General features: G+C 50.6%; 2 protein-coding genes across 2 annotated transcripts; one reads left to right on the top strand and one right to left on the bottom strand.

Annotated features, from left to right (window-relative positions):
• Positions 1-9,515: 9,515 nt before the first annotated feature.
• On the top strand, positions 9,516-12,412 carry MPV17L2 (MPV17 mitochondrial inner membrane protein like 2). Its single transcript, XM_061190238.1, is given in 6 exon segments — positions 9,516-9,743; positions 10,376-10,546; positions 11,203-11,279; positions 11,451-11,579; positions 11,899-11,946; positions 11,948-12,412. Coding segments are annotated over 6 exon segments (723 nt in total). The 5' UTR covers positions 9,516-9,556; the 3' UTR covers positions 12,059-12,412.
• Positions 12,413-12,449: 37 nt separating this feature from the next.
• On the bottom strand, positions 12,450-18,099 carry RAB3A (RAB3A, member RAS oncogene family). Its single transcript, XM_061190239.1, has 5 exons — positions 17,960-18,099; positions 16,587-16,814; positions 15,322-15,440; positions 14,572-14,696; positions 12,450-13,317 (listed from the first exon to the last, which is right to left on the bottom strand). Exons 2-5 carry the CDS (start codon positions 16,812-16,814, stop codon positions 13,127-13,129), a joined length of 663 nt encoding a protein of 220 aa, XP_061046222.1. The 5' UTR covers positions 17,960-18,099; the 3' UTR covers positions 12,450-13,126.
• Between the last annotated feature and the right edge of the window lie 2,903 nt (positions 18,100-21,002).

Raw genomic sequence — 21,002 nt, 5'->3', positions numbered from 1 at the left:
GCATTGGGTCTTCATTGCTGCACGTGGTCTTTCTCTAGTTGCGGCGAGCAGGGGCTACTCTTCGCTGCAGTGCACGGGCTTCTCATTGCGGTGGCTTCAACTTCAACTACGACTAGTAGGCACGCGGGCTTCAGTAGCTGTGGCACGCGGGCTCAGTTGCTCCACGGCATGTGGGATCTTCCCAGACCAGGCCTCGAACCCATGTCCCCTGCATTGGCAGGCAGATTCTTAACCACTGCGCCACCAGGGAAGCCCGAGCTTGGCTATTTTAGATTCCACATATAAACTAAATCATAATTTGTCTTTCACTGTCTGTCTAATTTCACTTAGCATAACGCCCCCCAGGTTCATCCATGGTGCCACAAGTAGCAGGATTTCCTTCTTTTTTTTTTTAATGACTGAATGATATTTGAGCTGTGCCTTTTGTTAAAAATAGTCTCAGGACTTCCCTGGTGGCACAATGGTTAAGAATCCACCTGCCAATGCAGGGGACACAGGTTTGAGCCCTGGTCCGGGAAGATCCCACATACCGCAGAGCAACTAAGCCTGTGCGCCACAACTACTGAGCCCTCAGGCCACAACTACTGAAGCCCACATGCCCTAGAGCCCGTGATCCTCAACAAGAGAAGCCACCACAATGAGAAGACGGCGTACCGCAGTGAAGAGTAGCCCCCGCTCTCCACAACTAGAGAAACCCCACGTGCAGCAACGAAGACCCAACTCAGCCAAAAAAATAAAAATAAAAAATAAAATAAAATCTCAAAGAAAGTCCTTCCTTGACAGGTCTCATGGGATTTGCCCTGATTATTTTACACAGGTGCAGCAGGAGTTCAGTTTGCTTTACTGGAAGTTTCTGTAAAGAATCTCAGGGTGGACTTCTAAAAGCCTCTATCATTTGTTAACTGGAGATAACTCGAGTTTCACCTGCAGTTTCATCTGTGCCTTTTGGTGAATTTCTCTCTTCTTTGATGTCCCCAAAGTATGGCAAGGATCTTGGTTGGCCAGGCTGGACCTGTAGGGCTGACCCTCAAGCCAGGGACAAGCCAGTTTTCCTGTGAGGGTTTTGTAAGCACTGGCTCCCAAAAGTCCAACTTAGTTTCTTGAAAATGGCTGGTGAAATTGTATCTGGAAACAGTCTGTCTTCCAGGAGGTGGAGCTTAATTCCACCCCCTCACTCTAGCCCTGAGAGTGGACTGGATTTTGGAACTCAATTCCAAAGAGTAGGGAAAGGGAGAAATGGTAACCTGACAGTGGAGTAGAAACACCCGGCAGACGTCCCTTAATCACGTGAGCCAGGTGAGCCTCACGTGATCCTGGTTAACATCATGTGATACGAGTTAGCGTCACCGGGGTAAATCATGTGATACCACACGCACCATCTGATGCAAGGAGGACACCACCTCTGTGGGATTCTCCCCAAAGACCCAGAACCCCAGTCTAACCACAAGAAAACAGCACCCGAACCAAGATGGAGGGACATTCTACAAAATGTCCCACCGGTCCTCTTCAAAAGTGTCAAGGTCATGAAAAACAAGAAAAAACCCAGAAAGAATCACAGACCAGAGGAGCCTAAGGAGAGGGGATGACTAAACGCAATGTGGTGGGATCGTGGCCAAGTTCACATTTGAACGAATAACTGGAATTAGGATTGATAATGCTGTCCTGTGGGTCCCTAACATCAGCCAATGCACCTTCAGGAATCTGCCAAATAGAATTGTATCACAGGGACTTCCCTGGTGGTCCAGTGCTTAAGAATCTGCCTTCCAATTCAGGGGCTGGGAGTTCGATCCCTGGTCGGGGAACTAAGATCCCACATGCTGCAGGACAACTAAGCCCACGCAGCACAACTACTGAGCCCACGCTCTCTGGAGCCCACACACCACAACGAAAGATCCCACGAGCTGCAACTAAGACCCAAACGCAGCCAAAAATAAAATAAACAAATAAATAAATACTAAAAAAAATTTTTTTAAAGAAATGTATCACAGAGCTAAAAAATACAACCAACTAGTGAATGTAACAAAAAAACAGAGTGGCATGGACATATATACACTACCAAATGTAAAATAGATAGCTAGTGGGAAGCAGCCGCATAACACAGGGAGATCAGCTCCGTGCTTTGTGACCACCTAGAGGGGTGGGATAGGGAGGGTGGGAGGGAGAGGCAAGAGGGAGGAGATATGGGGATATATGTATATGTATAACTGATTCACTTTGTTATGAAGCAGAAACTGACATACAATTGTAAAGCAATTATTCTCCAATAAACATGTTAAAAAAAAAAAAGAAGCAGACCTCACAGATATAGAGAAGAAGCTAGTGGTTACCAGTGGGGAGGGGGAGGGGAGAGGGGCAATATAGGGGTAGGGGATTAAGAGGTGCAGACTATTAGGTATAAAATAAGCTACAAGGATATATTCTACAACACGGGGACTATAGCCAATATTTTTTTTAATTTAATTTTATTTATTTTATTTTTGGCTGCGTTGGGTCTTTGTTGCTGCACGTGGGCTTTTCTCTGGTTGTGGCGAGCGGGGGCTGCTCTTCGTTGCGGTGCGCGGGCTTCTCATTGCGGTGGCTTCCCTCGTTGCGGAGCACGGGCTCTAGGCGCGCGGGCTTCAGTAGTTGTGGCATGCAGGCTCAGTGGTTGTGGCTCGCGGGCTCTAGAGCACAGGCTCAGTAGTTGTGGCGCATCGGCTTAGTTGTTTCGTGGCATGTGGGATCTTCCCGGACCAGGGCTCGAACCCATGTCACCTGCATTGGCAGGCGGATTCTTAACCACTGTGCCACCAAGAAAGCCCTTTTTTAAAAAAATATTTATTTATTTATTTGGTTGCACCAGGTCTTAGTTGTGGCAGGTGGGCTCCTTAGTTGTGGCATGCAAACTCTTAGATGTGGCATGCATGTGGGATCTAGTTCCCTGACCAGGGATCGAACCCAGGCCCCCTGCATTGGGAGCAGGGAGTCTTATCCACTGAGCTGCCAGGGAAGTCCCACCAATATTTTATAATAACTACAAATGGAGTATAACCTTTAAAAGTTGTGAATCACTATACTGTATACCTATAACTTATATAATATTATACAACTATACTTCAATTTAAAAAAAAGAGATGTATCACAGTGAGGGCACTAACCAAGCTCCTTTTTAATTAACTGACTAGGGTACTTATGCCTACAAAATCCCTTCTAAAAATTAACACAACACTGTAAATCAACTATACTTCAGTAAAATAAGTTTTTAAAAAATCCCTTCTAAAATACAACATAACGTCATATTTGCATTTTATCATATTCACAAGTTCTACCTACACTTGAGGAGGATGTACTGATGTACATCTGAGGCAGAAATCTTGGGGCCATATCTTAGAATCCTGCCTCTCACACCTCCTGGTGTAGAAAAATACAACATACATAGTGAGAAGTAAAGGCCTCTCTGAATTACAGACCTATAGGTATGCAGACAGAGTTTAGTGGCTCCAATTCTAAAATTTCAACCATGGTTCAAGAGGAAACACAGTGTAGGGGAAATAAAATTTAGAATTTGATTTTGGGAAGTTTGTCCAAAATGTCAAAGATTTGAACACTAGGTTAAATAAGCTCACAAATTATTATGAAACAATACTTAGTTACCTATTTAACCAAAGTGACAATAAAAGATTTTATAGGCAAATACAGTAACATAATAAAAGAAAAAGCTCCAGCTCTTTTAATTTTGAGACGATTCAGTTTTCCTAATTAGAGACTTGATAAAGACAACATTTGGATAAAACAGAATCTTTGTTTTCTACATGAATTACTTAACAGGTAAAGAAAAATCTTTTACAATAATCCAAGAAAATGTTATTCTTTTAACAGAGAAAGAAAGTCAAATTCTAGTTTTGCATAGTCACATTATTGGTATTAAAGCTCATTGTTGGGCCTTCCCTGGTGGCGCAGTGGTTGAGAATCTGCCTGCCAATGCAGGGGACACGGGTTCGAGCCCTGGTCTGGGAAGATCCCACATGCCGCGGAGCAACTAGACCCGTGCGCCACACCTACTGAGCCTGCGCGTCTGGAGCCTGTGCTCCGCAACAAGAGAGGCCACGACAGTGAGAGGCCCGCGCACCGCGATGAAGAGTGGCCCCCACTCGCCACAAATAGAGAAAGCCCTCGCACAGAAACGAAGACCCAACACAGCCAAAAATAAAAAAAAAAAAAAAAAAAAAAATTCAAATAACATGGAAGGGTCTAAGATAGATTGTGAAAGTTTCCCCAGCCTCCCCACCTTCCCTTCTAGTTCCTTTAAAAAAAAAAAAAAAAAAAAAAAAAAAGCTCATTGTTGATAACCAACAAGGACCTACTGTACGGCACAGGGAACTATGCTCAATATCTTGTAATAACCTATAATGAAAAAGAATCTAAAAAAGAATAGATAGGTATATATGTATATATGTATGTATAACTGAATCACTTTGCTGTACACCTGCAACTAATGCAACATTGTAAATCAACTATATTTCAATAAAATTTTTTTTTAAAATAAAGCTCATTTTTAAAATTCTTATAATAATCCATTTAATTTTTGCCAATTTGACCACACAAGATAAGATTTCCTCTTTCTCCCTCTCCAACTTTCTAAATCCATTTAGGTTTTTCTCCTTTATTTTCCTCTTTTGTATTTTGAAACAATCACTAAATACCCTTAAACAGGGACAAAATTACTCTTCTTTTTCCTTCCTAAGAACGCATCCTTGGTCTTCCCTGGTGGCTCAGTGGTTAAGAATCCGCCTGCCAATGCAGGGGACAAGGGTTCAATCACTGGTCCGGGAAGATATCACATGCCGTGGAGCAACTAAGCCCGAGTGCCACAACTACTGAGCCTGTGCTCCACAGCTACTGAAGCCCACGCGCCTAGAGCCTGTGCTCCACAACGAGAAACCACCGCAATGAGAAGCCCGCGCACCGCAACGAAGAGTAGTCCCCGCTCGCCGCAACTAGAGAAAGCCCATGCACAGCAACGAAGACCCAATGCAGCCAAAAATAAATAAATTAAATACTTGCTAATTAAAAAAAAAAGAGCGCATCCTTCATACCTCATACTTTTTCCTGCAGAAACACATCTTATTTTCCTTGCACACTTCACATACAGAGTTTTTTTTCTGTACCTTTATTATTCCTAGCAGTTTCATTTACTTACATTGATTATAATTCATAACCCTAAGTTCCAGTGAAAACTAGGAAGCAAGCAATTGTAAACTGCCTGTGGCCATACCAACATTTATACCAACATTCTATAGTAGATTAGCAAATTTATGAATACATCATTTCATAATTTCTAGAGGCATATGCTTCCTTATAATACAGTTTTTTGATGTGGCAAAGGACGTGTTTACTAACGGAAACATCATTAGTCCCTTTGTAAAAATTAAGAAGCCAACAAGATAAACTTATGTTTAGTGATTAATATTTTAGTATTTTCTCATATTTGAAAATTGTCTACATATTCAATGAATATCCACCATTTCACTTAACTTAGTATAAGGTTTCAATTTTCCAAAATGATTCTGGAAACTATTTTTAAGGAGACATTATAAAACAAAATTATTGTTGAGAAGTTCACTTATAAACTTTTATCCCATTTACGTTTATTACTTAACTTGTTTTTAACAATTATGCTTAAATTACTCATGAAAATTTCATGAGTCATTAAATAGCTAGCCATAATCTTGTTATTGTTGATAAATCAAGCAAGTATCAAAAATCACAGAAGCAAAGAATGTAAAAAGTTAAATATATGACCTCCTTTATTTTAAAATTTACTGTCGTGCTTGATATACATCAAGCAATTCACTTTTATTGTCTGTTTTGTTCTTAGTTTGAATTTACAGTTTTATAATCTAAACATCTAGTAGAGACAACCAGTTTGTTTGACTAATCAACTTACGTAAGCACTTTTTTTTAAGACAATTAAATAGAGCTCTTTCACAAGTTAATTTTTAGCAATACTTCCCAGAGGTAGAAGAATATCACATGTATATAGACAAACATAAACATAGAGACAGAAGCAAACAGAGATCTTATAACTTTTATTTTTAAATTTTAGCCATGAGACAGGTACAAGAATTTTAAACTCATTATTGAAGAAAAAAAAGTTGGATCCAAAGTGTGTTTCTGGCAGATGGAACAAGTTACTAATATTTGTGAAGAAGCCTTTTTAAACTTTTTTTCTTGCCGGTGTATTTCCACATAGCCCTCTGAGTACATAGTTCCATTTTAGCTTAGGAAAGAAGAAGGCCTTGAAAATAGTTCCAATCAGGCTCTGAATATGTCTCCAATAAAGCCAATTTCTGACATAGAGTTCCTTTAAAAAAAAAATCCTTTCCATATCTTATCATCAGGTTTCAGCCCAAACAGTAAATTTTCCCGGCAGTATTGAACTCCCTTTTTATTTTTTAACTTCTTTTTTTTAACCAAAAGCATACCTATTCCAAGTGATTCAAAACCAAAACCAATCAGCCTTCTATGACTAAACCATGGATGCATGAGGGGTCCCCAAAGAGGGTGCAAAAAATGCAGCTCTCTCAAGGTCCAGAGCCACTCCCAAAGATGGCCAAAAGAGAGAAAGACTTAGACAATTCCCCTCAGAGGCTGGCAACAGTGGTCCAGTGGTCGGTAGGACCCTAGCCACAAATGGGGTGCAACCCACATTTCTTTCTGGCCATCTACATATTCTCAGGGCTCTCACCTGATGGACATGTAGGACCAAAACCGGCATGCCCTAGCAGACAGAAAGCCAAGCCAAGCTCTCGGCACACAAGTCTCTGGCTGAGACTGACACACAAGACAGATTAACAGGGGAAAGGCATAAAAAATTTATTTACATGTACGTGGGAGTCTTCGCAAGAAAAATTAAGACCCAAAGACTTGTTATTTACTAGGTTGAACAGAGCGTCACCTGCAGAAAAGCAACTAAAATACATAGGGAGACTAAAGGAAGATAAGAGTCATTTCAACAAGACCTGTTTGTACAGATTTCTCTCAGCTTTGACTCCCTGTCTCTGGGGATAAGAGGGTTTCTTCCTCCCAGTAGAGGGAGGGCACCTTTGCCATGGGAATTTTATTTCCTGCTTTCAGTAAGAAAAAGGAAAGACCAAGAGCCCTTCTTGCATCTTGCAGTCTTATTAATGCCTTTAACTCAAAATAATCAATCTGCCAGAGCAGCATATTTTGGGGTGGCATGTTCTGAAAACTCCTTCAACAGAAACACCCAAAATCACAGGTCTAGACATCAAAAGCTGTTCCTCCTGGTGGGCACTAAATTCTTAATGGATCCTCCACTGCTTTTCAGCCAGTAAAGCAGTAATCCATTGATAGAGATTGCCAAATGGTCAGACCATAAAGACAAATTCCCAGTCCCTGATGCCTCTAATGCTGGTGACATTATCCATCATAAAAGCATCAAAAACAAGGCACCTATCTAGAGAGAGGAAAACACAGATGAGAAAAATAGAGAATCAGCAAGATTCTCTTACCTCTTGAAGTTGCCAGGGCTTCAGCCACCATGAAATGCACTTCTCTGCTGAAAAAGTTTACCTGACTCTGTTTCGTGAATCATAATTTGACTTTTCCCCCTTTTTTAACCATTTTGGAGGTTTTCCACCAAAATGCAGTAAAATCTGGAACCTGGAATACCAGGCTGAGTTACTTGACAGCAATAGGAAGTGTTGAAGGATAATTTTCCCAAAAGAGGTAAAAATCACGACTCTCATACAGAAATAAAAATGAGCATGTGTTAAAAATTGTTAACTCGTTGTTAATAAAGGCAACTGATCAGGCGTTAAACCCATTTCAAAGAAGAACCAAACAACAGACAAAACAAGCACAGTAAAATGAATGTGCAAATGAAGGCAAAAAAATTGGGGGTGGGCATCTCTCCACTCGGCAGAATTCATTTGCATGTCTATAGGGAAGAATTATTTTTTCCTGTTATCAGTTATAACCACAGGGTTTATAAAATATCTCCCATAGAATCAAAATCAGAAAACCCTGAAGGGTGTCCTCTAACAAAGAGGAAAAAAAATTTTTTTTGTAAAGAGTCAAATAGTAAATAGTTTAGTTTTTGCAGACCATACAATCTTTGTTGCAACTGCTCATTGTAATGAGAGTAGACAATAAAGAAACAAATGGGCATGACCGTGTTCCAACATAGCTTTATTTAAGGATTCGGAAATTTGAATTTCATATAATTTTCACATGTCCCAGAATATTATTTGGATTTTTTTCACCGACCAATTAAAAAAGGTAAGAGAATTCTTAGCTCGCGAGCCTCACCAAAACCGGCGCCGACAGGATTTGGCCCACAGGCGACAGTTTGCAACACCCTGCTCCTGTAGGTAACGCATAGATTTCCACTGAAACTCACATTTTCCCCTCCAGGAACACAGGAAATAACATGGTGATAAAACTGTCCCTGCAGCAACACAAAGTTGCTGTGAAATCTTAATGCACATCATGTGCCCAGAACAGTGCCTAACGTTTTAATTATTCTTTTTTTTTATTCTTTTTTTTAATTTTTGGCTGTGTTGGGTCTTCGTTTCTGTGCGAGGGCTTTCTCTAATTGCGGCAAGTGGGGGCCACTCTTCATCGCGGTGCGCGGGCCTCTCACTATCGCGGCCTCTCTTGTTGCGGAGCGCAGGCTCAGTAACTGTGGCTCACGGGCCTAGCTGCTCCGCGGCATGTGGGATCTTCCCAGACCAGGGCTTGGTTGGACCCGTGTCCCCTGAATTGGCAGGCAGATTCTCAACCACTGCGCCACCAGGGAAGCCCTAATTATATTATTCTTGAACTGAGGTCAGATACCCAGCAGTAGTCAGGACCAAGGTCAACGTCTACACAAGAATCCCAGCGGCCTGCGCGCGCCGCAGAACTGTAGCCCCGCCCCCACTTTCTCGAGTCTCTGCGGGATTGGACTTCCGCCCCGGTAGTCATGGCCACAGTCCGATCTCCATTTCAGGAATTCCGGGAGAATCTGGAAATCTGGAGGGCAACTACAAGAGAGAAGTCGGTGGAGTTGTTCAAGATTGGCCATCTCAATGCGGGAGGCAGGACGACAGTCAGTGATTTGCCAGCCTAACGATAGTCAGCGAGGGTCTCCAATTGGCCAGTGCAGTACTGGGCAGGCAAATAAGGGTGTGGCGACGGTTACCCATAGGCCAGAGCAGATAGGGGCGGGAAAACGAGGTTAGAACGGCAGCAATTGGCATGCGCGGTGTGACGCGAAGCCTATTTGCGATTGGCCCGTAAGGCGCGGAAGGCGGTGTGCGGCTTCGTTCGGCAATTAGCCTCTAGACGGGATGCCGACTTTTGATTGGCTAATACCTCTCGGGGCGGGCAAAGTGAAGAGATAAGCGGTCGGTGATTGGCTGCAGCGACTTGGGGACGGCATGCAAATCACGAAGGCAGCGTGCGATTGGGTAGCACGGCGCGAGGCGGGCATCCGGGACGCGGGGTGACTGGAGATTGGCCGGCATGGGCAGGGCGGCTGGGTGTGTCAGTTCCTAGGTCCCGGCAGGCGATGGTGTCCGGCGGCTGGTGCTGGCTGCGCGGCCTTTGGGCCGCGGGGCAGCCCCTGTTCCAAGGCCGTGCGTTGCTCGTCACCAACACGCTGGGCTGCGGCGCTCTCATGGCGGCAGGGGATGGAGCGCGCCAGTCCTGGGAGATCCGCGCCCGGCCCGGCCAGAAGTTTGACCCGCGGCGCTCAGGTGAGGGGGCGAGTGCTGCTGGCCTTTGACCCCAGAGGATCTTTGGCCCCAACCTCAATTCGGAGACCTGTGACCAGGGCCCGCGTGCCGTGACCCATGACCCGAGACCTCAGTCCCTGGCAAGACCCTTGACCTCAGCGTGCACCCTAGACAGCCCCTCCCCGATCTCTGCCCCCTCCCCCCTCGGGGGTCTTCATCCCCTACCATACGTGGGGTTTTTGTTCGCTCCCATCCTGAGGGTCAGGTCCCCGCCCAACCCCTGGTCTGCTTCCCTCTCTCTTGCACTGAGAGACCTAGCGTTGAGCACAGGATGCTGCACCCGGGGTAGTCAAGGGCGCAGCGTCTGGCCCCAGCCAGCCTAGGATCGCGCCCTGGTCCCACACTTCCCTACCCGCTGTGCCTCTGTTTCCTCCTCTGGAAAGCGGGGCGATGGTAGAACCCTCTGCCACGGTGGTGAGGGAATGAGGGAAGAAAATGCAAACGCAGCTCTTGGAATGGTACGTGGCAGTGGGGCTAGTAATGGGTTGGGCTCCGGGAGGGTGTCAGGCTTACCCAGGTCTTAGACAGGGAGAGAGTGAATTGGGGGCTTTGCTGGCCTAACATGCACCCCCTGACTCTTGGACCGCCCACAGCGAGCATGTTTGCAGTGGGCTGCAGCATGGGCCCTTTCCTGCACTACTGGTACCTCTGGCTGGACCGCCTGCTCCCTGCATCTGGCTTCCGTGGCCTCCCAAACGTCCTCAGGAAAGTCCTCGTCGACCAACTGGTGGCTTCTCCCATGCTGGGCGTCTGGTACTTCTTGGGTAAGGAGCCCCGTGAGCTTGGGCTTTGCCCCTCATAGGGCGGGAGGGACAGAGCCAGCTTTGTGTTAAGGATGTGGAGACCCATTACTGATGCACCTCCTGAAGGCTGGGGTACAGTGGTGATAGGCAGACCCAGTGGAGGCAAGTGTGAATGGCAGAATTACAGACAATGATGCTAAATGTAGGAAGGATGAAGACAGTGTCTGATGGGGCTGCCCTGGACAGTGGTTGGGAGAACTTCCCAAAGGAGAAGACACTCAGCTGAGACTTGAAGAAGGAGCCAGCAGGAAGGGGGAACAGCCCATGCAAAGGCTCTGAGGCTGGAGGAGGGGGAGCTGAGACTGATGGTGACAGGGCACTATCATCCTAGGACCGGTAATAAAATAGCCCCAGCCACAAGGGTGTGTGGCGTACCCATCCGTCAGGGTACGCGATTATTCACGACAGACCTCTCTCCTCTCACCTCTCTCCGACTTGTTCTGTTGTTTACCCACCCTACCCACCCTGCTGTGCTGCCCTTCCCACTGCAAGGCTTTTAAGTGTCCTGTTTCCTCTGCCTGAGACACTGTTCCTCAGGGGTCCAACCCCACCCGCTCTACCGTCGTACTCCGTACTCCCCAGCCTCTGACACTCTGATTTCTTGGTTTCCTTCCTAGGCCTTGGCTGCCTGGAGGGCCAGACCCTGGGCGAGAGCCGCCAGGAGCTGCGGGACAAGTTCTGGGAATTCTACAAGGTGGGCGTGCCCTCCCAGGCCCCGCCTGTCCTTCATCTCCGCCCCCTTGCATCTGTCCCTCCTCTCCCTTTCACAGGCACCCCCTTTCAAAGCCCCACCTCTCACAGCCACCCGGCCCCACCCAGGTTCCTCCCGGCCCCGCCTCTCACTGCATTCCACCCCTCCCCGTAGGCTGACTGGTGCGTGTGGCCCGCTGCGCAGCTGGTGAATTTCCTCTTCGTGCCCCCCCAGTTCCGAGTCACCTACATCAACGGCCTGACGCTGGGCTGGGACACATACCTCTCCTATCTGAAATACCGGGTAAGTGCAGTGGGCAGACCAAGTACCCAGGGGACTCCTGGGGGGCCACATGTGTGAGCCCCAAATGGCAGTACAACTAAGCTCCAGGGTGCGGGCCTCCTGTGCCCACGACAACCTACACCCCATGGTGGGTGGGTGGGTTGCTGATCACCAGCGGGGTGAAGACCAAGCCCACGTCTTCTGTCTGATGTGACCTCGGCCAGGTCCCTGCCACATCTGTCCGGCAAGGCTGACCCCAGCCCTGACGGGTGGAGGAGGGTTCAGTGAGGAGTCCAGAGGGATGAATAGTGCCTATAACCAGATCCTCTTGTGTGGACAGATCCCAGGCCCCCCAGCGCCCCCAGGCTGTGTGGCCCTGGGCACTGAGCTGCCCCACACTGCCACCACATGCCAGACAGGGCAAGACTGACCCTCAGCTGACCAGCTGCCTCGGCAGGAAGTGGAACAGACTGCTGGGCCCAGCCCTAGGCCCACCCTGATTCCTAGGCATCTGGTTGGGCTGCCCCTTCCAAGCCCACTGCCGGGCCTCTGTTTCTCCATCTGGAACACAACCATGAAGATGGACCGTCATCCCCCAACCCTTCTGGGAGAGCCTCAAGTGACTGGTGACAGATGTTCCATCCTCAGCACTGGGCCTCAGCCTGCCAGCTAGTACCAAGCCCTCAACACTCCTGTGGGCTGGGCTCTGGGACCAAGGTGGGGACATCGCCCATACCCTTGGAGCAGGGCCCCCAGAATTTTGAGCCTTGGGTGGGGCTGGGTAGCCTCCAGTCTCATCCTCTGTTCGTGGACTATGGAAGTACAGAGAATTAAATTCTCTTTGTAATTGAAAATCTTGTGGATGAGCAAAGCCAGCACTGGCAGGCCGGCGCTCATAGGGACACTGTGTCATCCATTCACTTTATTGGGTGTGTGTAGTGTTGTCATGACATCTCCTGGGGGGACTGGGGGGCATGTTTGACACTCATGACATCAGAACAGGTCAGGTGGGAGGCGGTGTCCCAGGGTGGTGAATATCCACAGCAGCCCCCGCCCCCCTCCAAAAAAAGGTACAACCTTGGGGGTGAGGAGCCAGGCGGGCCATTTCCTGGCTCTGACCCACCCCGTGGTCCACGTCGAGATGCCTGCAGCCACCTGGACCTACCGTGTCACAGCCAGGGGGCTGGCAGGTCTGGCTACCTTGCATCACGCAACCAGACTGCCCTGGGGTGTCATCCGGCCCCCTATTCAAAACTGTTAACTGTTGATGGGGGTGAATTTATAAAAAGGTGGGCTCTGGAGAGAAGGGTGAGTGGTGAGTTCACGGGGCCACGACACGCCACTGCAGAGCGGGAACAGGGCTGTATGTACAGGGTGGGGCACGGAGCAGGTGGGGTGCCCGAGCCCCTGGGGGACACCTCCAATAAATAAATAAATAAATAGCTACGATAATAAATAGGGTGATGGGCTAAATCAGGGCAGGGGACTCACGCCCATGGCCAGTAGGGGCCCTGGCTCAGGCCCAGGGGGCGGGCAGGGGGCGGGGCCAGGATGGGGCGGGGCAGCTCTCAGCAGGCGCAGTCCTGGTGGGGGGGCGCCTGCTGGTCCGTGAGCTGTGGGCCCTGCTTGGTGCCCGTGACTGCAGGATCGGCTGTGTCCAATGATTCGGACATCTTCTCGCAGATGACATCCACCAGCCGCTCAAAGGTCTGCTTGACATTAATGTTGTCCTTGGCGCTTGCCTCAAAGAACTCGAACCCTGTGGTCGGGGAAGGGAGGGGTGAGGACCCTGGTCCCCCCACGCCCAGAGACACTTTTCCGAGGGCAGGTAACACCTGGAGATTCCCAGTGCCAACTGCATGTTAAAGGCACTGACAGGTCCCTTGGGGAAGCAACACTGGACTGAGTCAGCCTTTATTTCCTGCACTCCTTTCTTCACCCTAAAACTGTCCCCTCTCATTGTCCCCAGAGCCCTGGTAAGACCCACTTCGCTGCTTCCACCATACAGCCCAGCCCTGGCCCTGGCAGCATCTGACATTCAGATCCAGGCCTTCCCCTGCTCACACACTCTCCATGGCTCCCTATTGCCCTCTGAAAAGTCTGGCTCCTCAGCTCGTGCTTCAGGCCCTGCAAGATCAGCCATATTTCCTCCAAGTGACCCTCATGTTCCAGTCACGTAAAACTGTTTGCCAAAAGGATCTTTCCCACGTCTTGCCTTTGCCCACACTGTTTCTTCTGTCTGAAAGACCACCCTTTTTCTTCAAGTACCAGATCCAAGGCCCACTTCCAGGAAGACTTACCTGTGCCAGGCAGAGCCTGGCTCCCCCAGCTGAGGTCCCTCCCTCTCTCACAAAGCTGGAGGCCTCTCAGGGGCCCAGCAACACCCAGCACAAGGCTGGGCACTGAGAGTATCAGAATGAATCAGAAACTTCCTGCAGAGTGAACTCGTAAGCATCCATCAAGACTCACCTCAAGGGGCTTCCCTGGTAGCGCAGTGGTTAAGAATCCGCCTGCTAATGCAGGGGACACGGGTTCGAGCCCTGGTCAGGGAAGATCCCACATGCCGCAGAGCAACTAAGCCCGTGCGCCACAACTACTGAGCCTGTGCTCTAGAGCCCACAAGCCACCACTACTGAGCCCACGTGCTACAACTACTGAAGCCCGCGTGCCTAGAGCCCGTGCTCCGCAACAAGAGAAGCCACTGCAATGAGAAGCCCGCGCACCGCAACGAAGAGTAGCCCCCACTTGCTGCAACTAGAGAAAGCCCGTGCGCAGCAATGAAGACCCAATACAGCCAAAAATAAATAAATAAAATTAATTAATTTTAAAAAAAAAAGACTCACCTCAAATGGCCCCTGGATCAAGGCCAGCTTGCAGAAAGTATGAATCATCTGGATTCGAATCCACGCCCCATCCTGGCTTTGCTGTGAGACTTTGGGTGTGTCTCCTCCCCTTTCAGGGCCTCAGTGTCCCTTTCCTAGCCTGTGGGTGTCCAGCCTTGCTGGGTACTCACCCAGGTGGTCAGCCAGCTGCCGACCGCGTTCCGACGACACCACCCGCTCATCCTCCATGTCACACTTGTTCCCCACCAGCAGCACCTGGGCATTGTCCCATGAGTAGGTCTTGATCTGGGTTGACCTGGAGGAGGTGGTGACAGAGGAGGGTTAGGGCTTGGAGAATCTGACCTCCGCCCCCCTCTCCCCCTTCTCCCTGTCCTCACCCCACTCCAGCCCACACCTCCCATTAATTCTTGAGGGAGGCAGGCTCGGTCCTCCTCCCTGTCTTTGTCCTGCCAGGAACACTCTCTGCAGGTGTCTGCTCCCACAGTTCACTGCTCTTGGGAGGTCCTCTTTCAAGCAGCCTTTCCCATCCTTCCCAGATCCCCCCACCCCCAGAGAAGAATTCTCGCTCTTAAAACAAATTCAGACATTTTCTCAAAATTTATCATTACTCTAGTCAGAAAATGTAAATGTTTATATCCTCTAACCTATGCAAACTGTCTTCATATTTTCTGTCCCTCCCAGATTTTTTTTTTCCTATATGTTTACAGTTTCATTTTTCCACCTGAAACCTTGTTTACCATTATTTTGAGCTGATGCCACACTGTTTTAATGATTATAGATTGATAGCAGGGCTGGGACCCCAATGTTGTTATTTACATTTCTGCCAAGCGGCTGGGGCTCCCTGATCTCTGCCTGTACCCCAGGCTTTACACCAAGCCTAGCTCAGAAGACCATCTGCGAGCAGGTGGGGGCACGCTCACCAGTCCTGCACCGCATTGAAGGACTCCTCGTTGGTGATGTCGTACATGAGGATGAAGCCCATGGCGCCCCGGTAGTAGGCTGTCGTGATGGTCCGGTACCGCTCTTGCCCCGCCGTGTCCTGGGGAAGAAGAGACAGGGTGTCAGAGAGGACACACACGGAAACTCTTCAGAGTGGGTATGAACTCTGAGATGGTCAAGTCCAGCCCCCTCGAGGCCCAGAGGAGCAGGGGCTTGCCCAGAGGCACAGTGGGTCAGGGAGAGTGAGCTGGCTGCCTGCACTGGGAATGTGGTACCCAGTCATCCTAAGGTACCTACAGGATCGTTCCCTCATTCATTCAACACACGTGTACCTGTGCCACACCCTGTGCTGGGCACTGGGGACACAGCTGTAAACAAAATGGACCAAAATCACTGCCCTTGTGAAACTGACAATCCAGTGCAGGAAACAGACAATAAACCTGTGAAAAGGTAGAAAATGTATCGTCAGAGGGTGGTGAGGACTGAGGAGAAAAAAGCCCGACAAGGATGGGCAGCGTGGGCTGCCTTCAATTTTAAAACTTGAAGGATGAGGGAGGGAGCCATGTGGGGATCAGAGGAAGGACAGCCCAGGCAGAAGGCACAGCCCGGGCAAATGCCCTGAAGTGGGACTGCATTTGGTACGTTTGAGGAACAATGAAGAGGCTGAGACAGAGATGGAAGGAGACAGATGAGATGGGGTATCAACGGGGGCAGACCAGGCAGGGTCTGGCTGCGGGGAGGGGTGCAGGTTTTACCCAGAGTGAGGTGGGAGCTGTGGAAGTACTGTGAGCAGGGAACGAACAGTTCTGACTTGGGATGTAGCAGGCTTCCTCAGGCCTCGGAGGCGTTGAGGGAAGTGGCCAGAAGACCCTGACGGAGGAGCCTGCTCCTGTCCCAGGGAATGAGGTTGGGGGTCAAGATCCCTCTGAAACCTGATACAGACACACATGGAGGAACTTGAACATGGGGAAGCTGAGGCACCAAGCAAATGATGCGTCTGATGATGTCAAGCTCAGGAGAGGACCCAGCATTTGCTCCTTCCCCACCCCTGAAGAGCACTGATTAGGCACTGATGGAAGAACAGGGGCACTCTCTTCAGTGCCTCCAGCCCCTTGTACACAGTAAGTGCTTGATAAATGCCCAGTGTGTAATGAATGAATCTAGACAGGAAAGAAATAGGCAAAGCTGGGGCTGCTATTCTCGGGAGGGAGAGTGATGAAGCCAGAATCCCCCCAGCTGGACCCACCCAGATCTGCAGCTTGATCCTCTTATCGTTTCGGTAGATGGTCTTGACCTTGAAGTCGATGCCTACAGTGCTGACAAAGGCAGGCGTGAAGGAGTCGTCTGCGTAGCGGAAGAGGAAAGATGTCTTGCCCACGCTGCTATTTCCGATGATGAGGATCTTGAACATGTAGTCGAAGTTCTGGTCCGAGGACTCCTTCTGCCCATAGCGAGAGTCTGTGGCGGATGCCATCTGGGGGTGTGGGGCGTAGGCGAGCGTGAGGGGTCTCCCTCCATCCCCAAACACCCAAGCCCAGGCTCAGGATGGAGAGCTCCCAGAGAGGGATGGAGATTACCCTTATCCCATCAGGAGCCCCAGTACTAACGGTGCGGCCCACGGCAGAGGGCGGGCCATGACCTTGAAAGGCCCGAGGTTTCAGCGGAGAACCTCAGAGCGAAGGGGATGGAGACACCCCTGCAGGCCCCTCCAGCAGGCCTGCTCCCCAGGTCCGGCTGTAATCTAAGCACTACAGCTGCGCCTGGAGGGGTGACTACGGCCGGCCCCGCCCCCCATCAATCATTCATGTTCCTCAGAACTGAGCCACGCGGGCGCACGTGCACACGCGTGTACGGTACCGCGGGGACGCGTGTCCGCAGTCCTCCTCCCAGACTCCCAGGCTGGGAGAGCTCAGGCTGAGACAGCTACATCACGTGATAGGAGCGGGGCGTGCACACGCTCACGTGCACACAGCAGGGCACACACTCAGACACGCTCGTGCATATCTGAGCGTCGAACACACTCGGTGCACGGGACAGAGCCTGTCTGCACACCGACATGCATATACAAATGTGCAAACCCACCCGTGCGCACTGCGTCCTCCACCCATGCAGCCGAGTACACGTCACCCACACGGGCACGCATCTCCGTGCATATATGCACATTGCTGTGCACGCACACGCACAGTCCACGCGTCTCCCTCCACATGCCTGCAACACGCACAAACTTGGATCGGGACCTCCAAGGGGTCACACGAGAATACCCTGGTACACAAGCAAGGGTACACACAGATCCGCCCGCACAGGCGGGCGCACACACGCGTGTGCACACCACGCGCACGCGCACGCACGGAGCCTCCCGCGCGCACAGCTTCCCGCAAGGCACTCGTCTCGTCTCCCCTCCCCCTCCGCCGCAGAGCCGGGGGTGGAGGGATGGGGGTGGGGGTGAGGATAGGGCAGGTAGAGGAAGCCGGGGCCCTACCCCTCCCCAGGCTCGCGACCGCCGCATCCTTCCCCTCATTTAACGCCGGCCAACTTCGTCCCCCTACCCCAGCCCATCAGTCAAATGAAGGTTATGTAGGTGCTCCGAGAGGGCGCGCACCGGACTGTCCGGGAGCTCACCTTGCCCTGCACTGATGCGGCGGCGACCCTAGCGGCAGCGACTTTTTTGGCAGCGGCGGTGACAGGGCCCCCAGCGCGCTGATGTGGGGCTGCGTGGCAGCGGAGGCGACGGTAGCGGCTCAGGCCCCTGCAGTCCGCGGTGACGTCCTGCAAAGAGAGGGGCGGGGCTTCACATGCAGATGCGGTCGTGACGCCATTCTGGGGAGGAGCCACAGATGGGGATGTGGTCCACGGTCGCACGCAGAGCCGGGAGGGGCGGGGCTCCCAAGCAGATTGACGCGAGAATGGGGCGGGGCCCAGAGAGCGCATCCAGTAGCTAGCAGAAGCGGTGCGGGAGGGGAGGAATCGCCTGCCGGCTCCGCCTCTCTTCAGCGTTAGGGAGGCGGGGCTGCGCGGCGCTTTCTCATTGGCTTAAGTCCTCGAGCGACGGGCTAAGTAGCCAATTGTCACTCCCTCCTCCTGTCCAATGGCAGTTCCCGAGCGGTTGAAGGGGCGAGAGGTTGAGGCCTGGGCTGAGCCTGGGTCTTCTTGGGGTGTTCCCCTTCCCCGTCCCCATGCAGCCAGGTTGGAGACTCAGCAGGTCCCCTTTCAGTCCAGGGTGCTGTGACCTCTCCTTAAACGCTCCCTATTCCCAATTTCAGAAAAGAGGAACAGAGGTTCGAGAAGATGCTCCACGTCTCCTATTTATTGGGTTCAACGTAAGTAGAAAAGAAGAAAAAGCGGAAATAGGGGTCAAGAAAGACTCCGTCTAATTTCAGCTGTAAGACCCCCAAAAGAGGCCGGGCTAGTAGATGCTCCACCCTGTTTCTGAGATGAAGAAAGAAGAAATTGGGATCAAGAGAGTCACCCTTCCCCACCAATTTCCAGAAAAAAGGAAGGGGCTAACGAACGCTCCAGGAACCCCTTTCCTTCCTGCTCCCCATTTTCCAGAGAAAAATTCAACGAAATGGCGGAAGTAGGGCAGAAAGACGGCCTGTCCCCTAAACTCGCAAAGTCTGCGGTAAAAAACCTGGGAAACAGGGAGGATACGAGCGAGGTTCAAAGACCCAACAATAAAGACAAGGGGTGGAAGATGCTTTACTCCTCCCTGGTTCCTGAGTTTAAAAAGACAGGGACAGAGAGTCCTCCCTCCTCCATCCTGGCAAAATGAGACTCAGAGATGGAGACTTTGGGGTCCAAGGTGACCCGTCACATCCGTCTTCATGTGAAAAAGTCAGAATTGGGGGAGGGGAGGAAGAACGAGACCTTGGCCTCCATTCCAGGTCTCTGCCCTCCGCCCCAGCTCCGGTCCCCACACCCGGCAGGGGGCGTGTGGCCCCAGGAAAATTCTGATCTCCCTGATTCCTCCTCAGGAGACGAGGGGCGGGGCTTGTCTTTTTTATAAAGAGCTCGCCAGCTGCAGAGGCGCCTAGAAACCAGAATAACTTAGCGCCTGGCGGCCGCCCACGCCCCCTACCCCCGCCCCCAGCGCCCCGGAAGTGCGGAGACGTCCCTCCAGCTCTCCTTGCAGTTGGGAAATCTATTTTTTTCTAAGGATAACATTTTTGTCCCTCCTCTTCACTCAGACTATAAAAGTATCACAAACCCACTGCGGAGAACTGGGAAGATTCAGAAAAAGATAATGAATAAATATAAATCCACCTCCAATCTCTCCCCACGGGAAGACCAGCAGTCGAGTTCCCGCTTTGGGGTGGGGGATTGGGGGGGGGGCTCCAGGCGCCGCCCAGGTGGTGGGGAGGGCGTGCGAGGCAGCTAGGCTCCCTGACCTCCCAAATGCATGCTTCCGGCTTTGTACGTGGGTGTCGATCAGAAACACCCACTTATTTTTTTCCCAAAGGGTAAAAGCCCACACCAATGTATACCAGCTTCTGCACAAAGGATTTTGTATTTTATTTTATTTATGTATTTATTCATTTATTTATTTGGCTGAGTTGGGTCTTCGTTGCTGCACACGTACTTTCTCTAGTTCCGGCGAGCAGGGGCTACTCTTCGTTGCTGTGCGCGGGCTTCTCATTGCGGTGGCTTCTCTTGTTGCGGAGCACGGGCTCTAGGCGCGCGGGCTTCAGTAGTTGTGGCACACAGGCTCAGTAGTTGTGGCTCGTGGGCTCTAGAGCACAGGCTCAGTAGTTGTGGCGCACGGGCTTAGTTGCTCCGCGGCATGTGGGATCTTCCCGGACCAGGGCTCGAACCCGTGTCCCCTGCATTGGCAGGCAGATTCTTAACCACTGCACCACCAGGGAAGTCCCAGGATTTTGTATTTTAAAATAAAAATAATGGAAGGATTTATTGTTAAGAATCAGCATAAGGCTCTGGAATTAGGGATGGTTGAATTGGAGGTGGGGACTACAGACTTGAGGGGAGGTGTCCTGTGTGGTCCGAGCAACAGAGCTGGGTAGCAGAAGGGCCCCAAACCCTCTCAGATCCCATCCCACTACCTCATCTTTCTCCTCAGGTGAGTCATTCCCTCTTCGAGTTTCCAGGTGCAACCTTGCCTCAGGGCCTTTGCACCTGCTGTGTCCTCTTCCCCAGGTATTTCCCCAGCTCTTTCTGTGCCTGGCTCTCTCACCCCCTTCAGATCTCCAATCAACACCCACCTCCCTCCAGAAGTTCTGATTTCACCATGTCACCTCCTATCGTGTCACCATAGTTCTCCTTCCTGACACATCCCCATTAGAAATGATCATGTTGACTTATTTATCCAATAGCCAGCTGTGAGCTTTGAAAGGCGGGGATTGGTGTCCCCAGCACCTACACCTTTGGACACAGTAGGTGCCCTGTGATGGTATGACATGAATGAATGAACAAATGAATGATTGGAAGGAGCGTGACTTTGGCCACTGAGGTTAGGGACAACCTCTCTGAGGAAGTGACATTTGAGCAGGAATCTGAAGGAGGAGAATGAGCTGGCCACTGGGAGAAGTGGGGGAACAGTGCTCCAGACAGCAGGAACAGCAAGTGCAAAGGCCCTGAGGCTGGAACTCACTAAACAAGCTCGAGGGACAACCCCTCTCCAGCTCTGTGAGGAAGGGGGGCCAGGCAACAT

This window comes from Eubalaena glacialis, chromosome 4 (assembly GCF_028564815.1).
Source record: "Eubalaena glacialis isolate mEubGla1 chromosome 4, mEubGla1.1.hap2.+ XY, whole genome shotgun sequence".
In the NCBI taxonomy this organism is placed as follows: domain Eukaryota; kingdom Metazoa; phylum Chordata; class Mammalia; order Artiodactyla; family Balaenidae; genus Eubalaena; species Eubalaena glacialis.
This window is presented reverse-complemented; position numbering and strand designations above follow the sequence as displayed.

Coding starts and splice junctions, on each gene's coding strand:
- RAB3A (XM_061190239.1), bottom strand. CDS start 16,814: ATGGCATCCGCCACAGACTCTCGCTATGGGCAGAAGGAGTCCTCGGAC. Junction 15,441..16,586: donor GGATCAAGCTGCAGATCTGG/GTGGGTCCAGCT, acceptor CTTCTTCCCCAG/GACACGGCGGGGCAAGAGCG. Junction 14,697..15,321: donor TTCAATGCGGTGCAGGACTG/GTGAGCGTGCCC, acceptor CACCTCCTCCAG/GTCAACCCAGATCAAGACCT.